This window comes from Dendrobium catenatum, unplaced genomic scaffold (genome assembly GCF_001605985.2).
Source record: "Dendrobium catenatum unplaced genomic scaffold, ASM160598v2 fragScaff_scaffold_1416, whole genome shotgun sequence".
In the NCBI taxonomy this organism is placed as follows: domain Eukaryota; kingdom Viridiplantae; phylum Streptophyta; class Magnoliopsida; order Asparagales; family Orchidaceae; genus Dendrobium; species Dendrobium catenatum.
The window spans coordinates 329837-342440 of record NW_021319878.1 but is presented as its reverse complement, the minus strand read 5'-3'; the positions used below and the strand labels follow the sequence as shown (position 1 = coordinate 342440).

Genomic DNA, 12604 nt, shown 5'->3' with positions numbered 1-12604 from the left:
TATTGTTTCATATATATGATGTTATTATGATAAATATTTAAATAAGAATGAATTTCTCTTTTATTATAAAAATCACAACTTATTAGCAAACTCAAACTCCTAAATTTAAACTTGAGCTCGAGCTCAATTAATTAATCAAAAAGCTCAAGCAAAAGATGACTCCGACTCAACTCAACTTCTTTACACACATGTATGAGTATGTATATTCACTTCAAGTTATAGAGGACAAATTTAATCAAAACTTTTACAACGAAAAAAAAATAAAACCTAAATCTTTTAAATAGGAACTTAAATAAACTCATAAAAGTATTAATTTAATACATATTTAAAAATTTAATGGACCAAATTAAAATTTTTATACAGTGGGAGATTATTTTAATCTTTCAAAATTGATCGATCTTGGGACGACAAACTCCTCACAAAATGAGAGGATTTTCAATCATCAGCTGATCTTGCACAGAGTAAGGTTCATAAATGGTGTCTGATATCTTCGATGGAGGCCAGTAGCGTAGTATGGACCTTCCGATTATGCTCTTCACTGGAAGGGGACCCCTGTACAATAGAAAGGTAACAATTGAATCTTCAATATAACCTCCAGAACTAATATAGTCTGATACAGATGGAAAAAAATTGCGTAGAATTCTGGACATTATCTTAACTCCCGTCTCATCACAATTAGCTTTAAAAATTATCACAACAGCCTCTGCGCCAAACATATTTGCGCTTTGGCTCCTTCCTAAGTAGAGATTATTCTGTGCGGACATCGAACTCAACTTTACATTCGAATACCAACAAGAATGAGCCACATCAGCGATATCTAGCCGCGGTACTGAGCAGTACCACGATACTGAGCCGTGTCGCTAAGTATCCGGACGGGTTCGGCTTCTGCACAGAATAATTCCCTAACCACGCTCTGTCTGCGATTTCCATTTTTTTATAGTATTCTTTTTTTTTTTAATTTTGCCAATGGAAATTGAGTCAGACATTCTGACCCTACTTTATTCCCATTCTAAATAGTAAATGCCTATATTATAGTAATATATCCCATTTGGTGCCGTTCATGATTCAGCTGTCAATTTTTTTGTTTTGTAAAGTTCTTAATGGAAAGATAAAGAAATCTGTGATGTTTAGAATTTAAATAGAAGCACTTCTTAAGAAAACTAAATATTTTCCCCAACTAAAATTTCCACACTCAAGCAGCAAAATGAGCCCACACAAACATCAATAATCAGTGATAAATCAAGTCTCCAGGTTTATGTTTGAGAACTTACCAGTTGTGGGAGTCAAAACTGTTATTTCGGTTATCTCCGAGCACAAAAACATATCCTTCAGGAACTAGCTGCAAAAATAAGGCCAAACAATAATTACTATGATTTTTGAAGTATAAAACCTGAAACAGAGGTAGTTCAAAGCAATTGGAAAGTCGAAAGCTCAAAAATTTATTCAAAAATAAAATAAAAAAATTATAAGTTTAAATAAGCAACAATAATATCCTTTTTTTGCTTCCAAAACCTCTAGATAATGTACTAACAAGAGTCACTATTCTGCAAAAGCAAGAAAAACAAATATAGGTCTGATTCAAGGAGTGATTTAGGAAATACTCATAGCAAGTCATCATCAGACTTCCTGAACCATATACAACAAAAATCAACAAAAAGGGAAGCTGATAGGAAATACTCGACTTCTCAAGTAATCCAAGAGGAAATACTTGAGTTCGCAAGCAAACCAATCAATAATCGGTGTAAACAGCGAGAAATCTGCTGATTTCAGAGAGAAATCAGCAATATGATGCAGAATTTTCAGGAAATTGGAGAGTAAAACCAAGGAAAATAACTTCTATTCAATCCACGAAGAAGAATAGCTAAACAAGATATAACTTTATTCAATTCGAGAGGAAGAAACAACTCTCCAAATCTCTAGCAAAACCTATAGCCCAAAAGAACCAAACCCTAGATCTCAAAATTCAGCCAATCTCAAGATGAAAGCCAACCCTCTCCAAAAGAGCTAATTAAAGACAAAGGACAAGTACAAATTTCCTAAACAACCCCCTAATTCAAAATTTTCCTCCCAAGCAATTTTAATTAGCATGTGTGCCCCCTAGCATCAGCCGCCCCCTCCCTTTCTCCCTTCCCTGATTCCGCGCAGCACTTGGGCTGCCTCGTGTAGGTTAAAACTGGACCACTAGGGACCAGTTCAACCGGCCCAAGAGGGGCCAGCCCAACAGAAGACCTAGATAGAGTGTAAGGAAGGGAGATCAATTTGAGAGAGAAACCCGTCAAAAAGAGTTTTCAGCCCCAGGAAAGTCAGGGGAGAGGAGAAAAGAAAGAATACAATGGAAGAAAAAGAAGGATTAGCTTTAGCATTAAATTCAAATTATATGCATTTAAGAAGCTTGTATATCCCTATTTATGGAGAAAACAGAAGGCTCTTGCCCTAAAGCCTGATGTCCATCGAGGTGGTAGTGAAATTGGCTCATGTGTATATCTTACATCATCAACACATGCAGTCTTAACATAGAAAAGTAGACATGAAGGTTTTGGATTCCAAAGGCATCATACTACATAAAACTTTATTTTATCAGTGCCATGGAAGAGGATCCAATAGTCATATAATGGTGGTAGCGGTAGAAATGAATTTAACCTGTATATTTGAAGAGGATCATGAGATGTAAGCAATAATAATGAATTTGTTGAACTAGTATATTTGAAGAAGAATCTGGTAGTTTATGAAATTTTGGAACCCTTTTTTTCATCTCAATATGTCTGTGAATAACAACAATAACAAAAGGCATCTAAGGTTCAAGCTCAACAATAATGTTACTCAATATCTCAATAGTCAAATTTAGGCAGTATCTTAAGTTCAGGCTCAATAAAAAATTTAGTTATTGATAACTGATCATCATAATCAAGCTCTCTCCAGATCCCAAATCATTAACACAGACACGCTTAATTGACATAGGCCAATCTTTGAAAGAATTTGGTAGATTTGGCATAGATTTTTTAACTTGTGGGGTTGACACAGGTCTCTGAACAATTGGAGTCTGAAAAACCGGTATTTGCCGTGACTTCTCATAAAGATATGATTTTGGATGGAGGAAATGATCACGCATAGAGAGCCATAATATGATCTATATAAATGATGACAACATCCATACGAACTATAGCTTGGACACCAAGGTTCTTCATAAGGCAACTGACAATTCATTAGATGTGAGACAATTAAGTATTATAGTAAGAATGGGTAAGACCATAGATATCAAAAGAATAGCAAAACCAATTTGATTATGATACCTATGGTATTGATGAATATCACCAATATGATCATGTGACCTTGAAAAGCTAAATCCGAAAATTATGTAATTTGGAAGGTGAGTTTAAATTACCCTAGATAAATTTCTTGGTATAATATAGGCAATCATCATAGGTCGGTCATTCTTTACACGATTCTATGGCAATACATAAAGAAATTGAAATAATCCAGAAACAAAGGATAGTTCTAATTATTTTTTCATGGAAATTAAATGCATAAAATAAAGATAAAAATAAAAATGCTGAACTGATCTAATGCAACCTTCATCCATGTCTTGTATTGCATCAGATAATATAATAACGAAGTAATAAATAATCAAGTTATATGAAGCAAAGAGTTCATACAACAGGTATCATTTCATATTCAAGTGGCTCTAGTATAAAATCTTCTTCTTGAGCAATGCCATTCACCAACAACTTCCCATTATGAACCTATCAAATCCAATAAAAAAATATACAATCATGATACTCGAATGAAAAAATAATAAATTTATAAACAGTAGGACAAAAGTGGTCAACGGATAATAGAAGCCAACCTCTACAATATCTCCAGCCTTAGCCACAATTCTTTTAATGAATACATCATGAGGACTATAGCCATACTCCTGCAAAAGAATACTCAAAAGTCAAAATGAGCTTAATTATTGTAAGCAGTCAACCTAAACAAGGTGCAATCAATCAAACTCTTACCATCAAAATCAATCAAACTCTTACCATCAAAATTGGAGGAGCCCTAAAGATAATGATATCTGTGAGTTCTGGCTCTTTGAAAATATAAGAAACCTGCAGTACATAAACATAAACACAATGATGAGTTAAATAATTTCAACATTGCTCGCAGAGACAAAAAAAAATAATGATTTTGTAACACATTAATATATATATACATATATACAGAGAGAGAGAGAGCTTCATTCTCCAAAAAAGTTATCTTGATGTTACAAACTTGTTGAAGTGTACAAGATCAGGAATATGTATCTTGATCAATAACCCACGAAAAAAAAAATCCAGATCTAATTTGCTGTGAAATTTGGTCGTAAACTTGACAAAAAATGGTGGGTTAATAATGCCCCTAGTCAAACGCACTACTACCATGATATTTTGCAGGATGCATACAGCCATACACTCATTCCATTTTGTAATATTAACAATATTAATGAAATTCATTAGTAATGTCATTGTTATAGTCGCGTAATAGCATAGATCTTAATTTATGTATAATCATGAGACCATTGGCAAGTTGGTGAATAAAGTTGATCCCCTGCAAAGGTGGGCAAGTTGATATGCACTTCTTTTCTCATGATTGGGCTGACGCTCTACAAAAAATAATAGCTCATGATCAAATACTATGTCATAAAAATTGACTCATGATTGGCCATGGCCCTGTCGTATAAAAAAGTTCATGATTAGGCTTAAGCACGGCATAAATGATGATGCATGCATTATTCCAGTTTATTTTCATTTTATTGTAATTTGAATATTATAATATTTGTTTAGGTTTTTTTATGCTATCCAATGATGGAGAACATCCAATGATCATGAGTAGGATGTGCTTGGGCATGGCAAACCTTGGGTGTGCTAGCTTCTTGGGTTCTTTTGGTCTTTGGGATGCTTGCTGCCTCTCGGGTTGGGTCTTGGCTGCTCTCGGGTTGGGCTTTGGCTGCTTTGGTTTTGAGCTGGAAATTTGAAAGCTACTTGGTTCTAGCTCATTATTGCTTGAGCTGATGTTTAGCTCATAATTTGGTGGAGTTATTGCACTTGAAAGCTCATTATGTGGAGTTTGGAACCTTGCCTTTTCCCCTTCTTTGTGTCCCCTCGATTTCTCCCTGGCTGCTGTTTCCCGTGCATGTTTCCTGCTCCTTCCTGTGGGCTGTTCCGATTCCCTGCTCTGTCCCGACTCCTTGGGTGCCTGCTCCTTTCCCGTGGCTGCTTTTACCCGGTTCTCTGTGCTATCTTTTCGGGTGTTGTTATGGGATTATTTATGCCCTTTTTTTACTGGTTTAGATGGAGGAGAAATGGTTGTGGCTGCCCCCTTCTCTCTTATAAATTAGAGATGTTTTTGTCATGAGGAGGTTGTTGATGAACTTGAGAAAAGTTTTTAAAAACATGAGGGTTTCTTCTCTTCTCTTGGAAAAGCTTGAGAGTTTGTTCCAATTCTATCTTCATCCTCTCTATTTCGTCTTGGCTTCTAATCTCTTCTTCTCTATGCAAGTTCCACTCCACTTGTATGCTTCTTCTTGAGCTTTTGGAGGTGTTTGTTGGCAGAATTTGGTGACATTTGCTGGAGGAGTTTGATTGGACGTTGGACCTTGTTGCTGTGGTGGACCTTTGGTTTGCAAGCCCTAAGCACTTATCATATTTTTACTACTTTTCGTTGCATGTGAGAAAACCGCTTGCCAGTAGTTCTGAGGATAGTGATTTTATTTTATAATTTTATTTCGTTTGTTCGACTTTTTTGTTTGTTTTGGTATTTGTTTGGATGTCTACATTCTAGATTGAATTGCGTTTGGTTTTAATTGTCCTAGTGTTCTCCTATCTTGACTTTTCTTTCTAGTTTGCCTGCATCAAATGATTGGATGACTAATTGTGGAATGACAATCCAACAAACCTAGGATGCACACGGGCATGACACGATACGGATACGGAACACATGTATTATTGAAAATATAGGACATATTCCCGCATAGAACATGGAGGACCTCAAGCTTCAGCAACAGTGAGGATGTCAATCTTTGTATCAATGGGCTTTGGGATCAGTTTTGACATCAAGAGGGGGGAGAATGTCAATTGTCGAATTTTGGCATCGAACTTTGACATCGAGATGGGAGAGAAGTTGGGAAATGAACATATGAGAGTCGGGCTTTAGAAGGTGATAATTAGATGCGTAGATCCGACAATGTCAACCCACACCCTAGTCAAGCATGCGAGAAAGGAAAAGTTGGGGAAGGAATATTTACGAGAGAAGTTCTTGAAAGAGAATAAACTATTAGAAAATTTGAGGATTAAATAAAATTTAAATTAAATTTTCATGGAACAAGTGTTGGGCATGCCGCATGCATGTATGATTTTATTATTATTTTTTAATTAGACACGTGACATTTCTTTATTAGATTTAAATGAGAATTTGACTCTTAATATGACACAATGGAGAAAAATGATTCATGCAACCGACATCACGTAGTGAGAAAAAGGCATGATGATGATGTTGTTGTCATTTTTAATTGGACACATGACAACTGTGTATGACACATGTCGAACGTATGTAAATATTTGACACTTTTTTGAGACTACATAGACTCTTAGCATGAAAGTGTCAGTTCATCATAGCTACCAAGAGATGGAGAATGTCACATGTATAATTGTGAATCATGATAGTTCATACATTTGAGTGATTTACCTATGTAACATAGCATAAAGTTACTTGAGCATTGAATCTTGCTTCAATTATTACATAATCCCTGGCATGCAACACCAAGATTACACGCTTTATCATGTCGCCTAATTTAAATACCATGCCAACGTCGAAATGAAATTTATCAAAATGAAATATAATTGAGGTGATATGATGTGATTCACATGCTATATCATACTTTAAGTGGCAGATCACACAAGTTGTGCTTCATCGGGCTATTCAAATTTAAGGAGTTAAAAGAACGAGTATTTAAGCAAGCTAAATAACAAGTAGTGACTTCCTGGATGGCTATTTATATTTGTAAAATTATGGTTTATGTTAATTGTTAATATATTTGTAATTAGGGGGTCAACAGATTTCATTGATGAATGTGTGTAATAATCACACTAGCATCATATTTGGTGGATTAACTGAGAAGTTGTATTCAGATTTAATTGCTCTGAAGTGTCATTTGTGGATACAAATTGTTATATAGTTGCATGAATGTGTGATTAGAAGAATGCAAATGGTTAATGTTGCAAATATTCAGCTATGATATCTAGACTTTTGGGTGACAATTGTGTGGGCTGTGCCAGGGGGTACCACTATGACATGTCCCACCAAATTTTCCCCAAAAATTTTGCACTTTGTCACTCCGGCGTTCCACCAAAATTTCACCAGAAATGTCAGCAACATAACAATTGAATAGACACTTAAATTTGACTTTATCTTACACACATGAACATCAATTTATATCCAAAAATAAAATTATAAAAAAAAAACATCAATTTATTTCCACTAATATCAGACCGCCTAAACATAAATAATCCACCACACATGATACAAATTTAATTAATACATTTTTTTTCCTCCAAATGCTCTAGATCCCATAGTAACATGTGCACCAACAAGCATTCACATAACCACAATTATCATCATCATGAACAACATCATTTACCTTAACTCAACAATTACGGGTTGACTTTATGAATTCTCATTTTTCATTCAATACTATTAAGTATGAGAAGTTAAACATATTCGTCAAAATTCATTTTGCGCAACTTCTATTTATGTAACATTAGGCATGTCACTTCTCTTTCACAATCCTCTGACACTAGTCTTATTTACTCATCTAATGGGCACTTTTTCCAACCTTCACTATACATGTCCAAAATATCCAAGTACTTTTAATTACCTTAACTTTGATGAATGATACTCAAACTATTTTTCTAATATGGTTATTCCTTAATTTATCCAATATAACTTTTTCAATGATTTTCTTTTTTTTCAAATTCATGCAAAATAAAAAAACTAATTATGATTTTATAATATTTACCTTCAAGTCCCTATTTTCTAACATAACTTCTTATCACCCAAAACCACAATTACACAACAACAAAAAGGAAGCAAAGGATGGAAAATTGTTCCCTCCTCAAAAAGAGTTGTAATTCACACCTATTTATATTTTGAAGTTATTACCTTATATATGAGGTCAAAAAAATCCATTATATTTAACATCGTAAAAACTAACAGAGCATCTGATTTATAACTTCTAAGATAATTTGATAATCAATTAAATTCATCAAAACTTCCCTAATCAATGACTCTAATTGCATGCAATGATATTTGTAATTTAAAAACATGGATGCTTTCAAATATCTTTGAAATAAATAAATAGGCATTTAATAATATTTAATTTGCATCTGATTCTTTATATTTATGAACTACATAGGAAAGGCAAGACTTTAAAGTGGGTTATTATATGTCATCCGATTATTCATATTTTCTTGCTCGATCATCATCATCATTAAGCACATCCCGAATATTGAGGTCGGGCCTTACTAATCCTCATTTTCTATTCATTAAAATATTCTTAACAAATTAAAATTATGTTCAACCATTTATATCCATGCTAACTTAGGTCAACTCCTCCTTACTAATCCTCTAATAATAATTGTATATATCCATCTAATGATGTAATTTCTACCTTTTGTTGTGCACATCCAAACCGTCAAAATTTACTATCAATTACTGCCTTCAATAAATTTCACTCCAATCGTCCTCTAATATAATAATTCTTTAATTTATCCACTTCTAAATTTACCACACATTCATCATAGCATTTCTATTTAACTTACCTATCAACGATTTTTTTGTTTCTTACATTTAATTCATATAGAATCAGCCTAATTGTAATTTTATAAAATTTATCATGGAATTTTCATTATTTCCTCTCATCTCATCATACTTGATCCATAAGTAATTTTCATATTATAAATGACAATTAACTATGTGATCTTCAACTTGATGGCTATATAAAATGATATATACAAAAAATAAATATGAAAATGATCATTCAGAAAGTCTGTGAGTGCTAAAGTAAATAATGGAAGTCATAACCAAATTTAGCAAAACTAAAATCATAAGCCCCTCATCTATAAGAAGGAAAAAAAATAAGATTGTGTTTTATCGTATTTCACCTTCTCCGCCAAGATGCGGTCTCCAACTTCAAATGTTGGGTACATGGACCGACTAGGAATTCCTCTCGGCTCAGCCAAACGAGAGCCTGACAACAAAGAAACAATAACTGTAGCAAAAGCGATCTTCGCATCAATGGAGCAAGAATTCATCCACCGTGAGAACCACCAGTTCTTCTCACAAGGCTGAACCTGGAATTCAGGCAAGTCATTTCTTCCGAGATTATCAAAGACACTCGTCGTTCCTACCAGCAAGACAGGAGGACAGTTCTTCAATGTACCCTCAGCTGAAACCTTTGTTTCAGGTTTTACACCCTCATTCTTCATGCACACGATAGATCCAGCAAGCTCATCAGATTCTTGAGTCACATCCACAGTATCAGTTATCCCTTTGTCCGGAGGGACATGTCTTGCTGAACCTGGAAAGAAATCACAGCACGGGAGCAACTTGCTTACCCGTAAGAATGGAAAAAGTGACGAGGTATCGAATCCTGCACTCATGGAAGCCGACACGCCAAACGCCCCTAAACTAAGACTCGGTTCTGAACAAGTTCCTAATGCAGAAAGAAATCTCACAAAAGGGTTGATTCTGCTGGGTAACTTTTCATTGTGGCTATCCCTGGGAAAGATGGAGAAGCTGGATGCATCCGCAGTTGCATCAGAAGACTTCAGTGGTTCATCAGCAGTAGAAGCTGGAAACTTTGAAAGAGACTTATCAGGGAAGAACGATAACTCAGAGGCAACTATACCAGCTGGAGCCTTAGACATCCCCTTTGCCCTGGAAGCCGGAGACATTGAAGAAGACTTGATGGAAACCAAAGAAGCGGCCAGAGGCTTCGATATTCCCTCGGCGTCAGAAACAGGAGGATTCTCACGGCTATTCTTAGGGAAGATCGGCAACTTTGAAGTGTCCATAGTGCCGGCCGGAGTCTTAACGAGCTCCTGAGCAGCGGATGATTGATTAGCAGTCCGGGAACCTCCAATCGAGGATAATATGCGTGATGGAAACCTGGAAGCATGAGACCATGAGCAATCCTTCGCCGAAGACTTCTCGCAAATCCCGGATATCTCATTATCAGATAGTTGGTTTGCCAAGAAGGCCAAGAAGGCCAATGGACGGCAACCGGACTCGTTGATATGGAGAAAGTTGCAGCAGCGGGTACCAGCGGAGGCGGCCAGACTCTGGGAAAGGTAGCCCGAATAGAGAAGGGTGGCACGGATGGCCATAGGTCTGGGGTTACAAGAACAAACGGAGATAGATGAGAAGGTGTGAAATTAGGGTTAGTTTTAGGTTTTGCTTCGTTTTCCTGAGCTCTTGGCTCAGGGAACGAAGAAGGTTGGGGATACGAAAGACAGCCAGAAATCTCATGGAAGATACTGCTGGCGGAACTTCGCATTTATTTCTTCGCACGCTAAGGGGCTAATTGAGTCAGGTACGGTTGGAGAGATGCAAGCCACGAGATCCTTATATTTGGAATTTGTCAGATTTAAAAAAAAATTGAAATAGTGGTATCACAAATGTTCTATACACATATTTTTCATCAAACAAAAAAAAAGGGATTTTTACATACATACCACTTAAAACTATGATATTTACTTATTTAACACCTAAAGAATGATATTTACACACATACCACTAAAAAACCTTTTCTCATTTCTAAAAAACCACTCCGTGCTCTCCGTCTCTGCTCTCCGTCAAATCCCGCTCGAGTGCTCTCTGTTCGCAAGCTTGTTTTGGGCGCGAAAATCTGCTTCATCTTCCGTCGAGACACTTCACGCCATCATCCCTCTGTGTTCCCGTCGAGACGCCTCCCGTGCACCTCATGCCATCGTCTTTGTGTTCCCATCCCTCTGTGTTCCCGTCGAGAAGCCTCCCGTGCACCTCACGCCATCTGTGTTCCCGTCGAGACCTCACGTCATTACTCCAAGGTTCAAAATATTCTTTGTTTTGAACATATTTGGCAATACAGCTAAGGGGTCATGCTTATGGTTAATCAGTTTTTTAACAGAACTTTAAATTTTTCTTTGTCCGTCGAGACCTCATGCTTATTGAAAAATATGACTGGTTTAAATAAGTGATATTAGGGAATTTGTTTAACTTATCTGATTAATCAGTTTTTTAACAGAACTTTAAATTTTTCTTTTTCCGATAGCTATGCTTCATTATGTTTCCTTATATAATTTTTCTCATTTATCTTATGTGCTAGATATGGATTTAGATATGGATTTCAACAGTTGGTGTTATATTGTGTTTAAATATGGAGGATATTGGAGTGCCGTGAAGGGACAGAACAGGCTAAAATATGTTGGTGGTAATCAGAGAACTTTAAAGCTTGAGATAAGTGATGTCAATTTGTATTTACTGAAAGAACGAACCGAAGCTCTATGCCCCTGGCTAAGGGGTCATGCTTATGACCTACACTACCACATTAATGGTACATCGCCTAAAAATTACATGCCCATTATAAGTGATATTGATGTAATGGAGATGCTTACAAATTCTTCTGGTTCCCATAGAATGGAGGTTGTTGTTGTTGTGAAAGAGCTTGAAGAAAATATGGGTATGACTTGTGATAGCGACCATATTGAGATGCGTGATTTAAGTGGCAACATAACGACAATCAATGATGGTTTAGTTGGTGGAATTTCTGATGGTGTTATTAGAAGTCCTGATTTAGAGGATAATTCACTAGTTGTTGGATCGCGTTTTGAAGATTCATGCAGTTTCAAACAAAGCATTCGTTCCAATGCAATAATACATAACTTTGATATCAAGATTAAGGCAAGTGACAAAACACGAGTTATTGCTACATGCTCATATCGTGGTTGCCCTTGGAGGATAAGAGCTTCGTTATGTTCCGATGGGCATTCTTTTGAAGTGAAAAAATTGCATCCGACACATTTATGTCCAGGGGTTAATAGAGCTGGGAACAAGCAAGCAACTATAAGTTGGGTTGCACAAGAAATCCAAGAGTCCGACAAAATGAAAATGAAGACGATGGCATACCTTGCCGAAACAGAGAAATGAGAAGCTTGTGGAAAAAAAAAAAATCTGAAGAGAAAAAGATGATGCAGGGTAAACAATACCTTCCTTGCCGACCTAGATAAATTTAAAAAAAAAAATAGAACCCTAAAATCCCAGGCAAGGTTTTAGACGGGGCAGACGATGCATACCTTGCTCCTGCGAAGTGATCGAAGAGTACGAAATCAATGGTGAAGGCGACGGCTTTCGCTGCGAAAGACAATGCACAGCGCGAACGAAATCGTTGGAGCTCGCTAGGGCTAAAAGGGGGAAGAAGCTTGCGAACAGAGAGCACTCGAGCGGGATTTGACGGAGAGCAGAGACGGAGAGCACGGAGTGGTTTTTTAGAAATGAGATAAGGTTTTTTAGTGGTATGTGTGTAAATATCATTCTTTAGGTGTTAAAT

General features: G+C 36.3%; 1 protein-coding gene across 1 annotated transcript; it reads right to left on the bottom strand.

The window, feature by feature from the left end:
• Positions 1-281: 281 nt before the first annotated feature.
• LOC110092101 (probable thylakoidal processing peptidase 2, chloroplastic) lies at positions 282-10580 on the bottom strand. Its single transcript, XM_020816484.2, has 6 exons — positions 9180-10580; positions 4023-4091; positions 3845-3913; positions 3654-3740; positions 1272-1339; positions 282-552 (listed from the first exon to the last, which is right to left on the bottom strand). Exons 1-6 carry the CDS (start codon positions 10401-10403, stop codon positions 417-419), a joined length of 1653 nt encoding a protein of 550 aa, XP_020672143.1. The 5' UTR covers positions 10404-10580; the 3' UTR covers positions 282-416.
• Positions 10581-12604: the final 2024 nt, after the last annotated feature.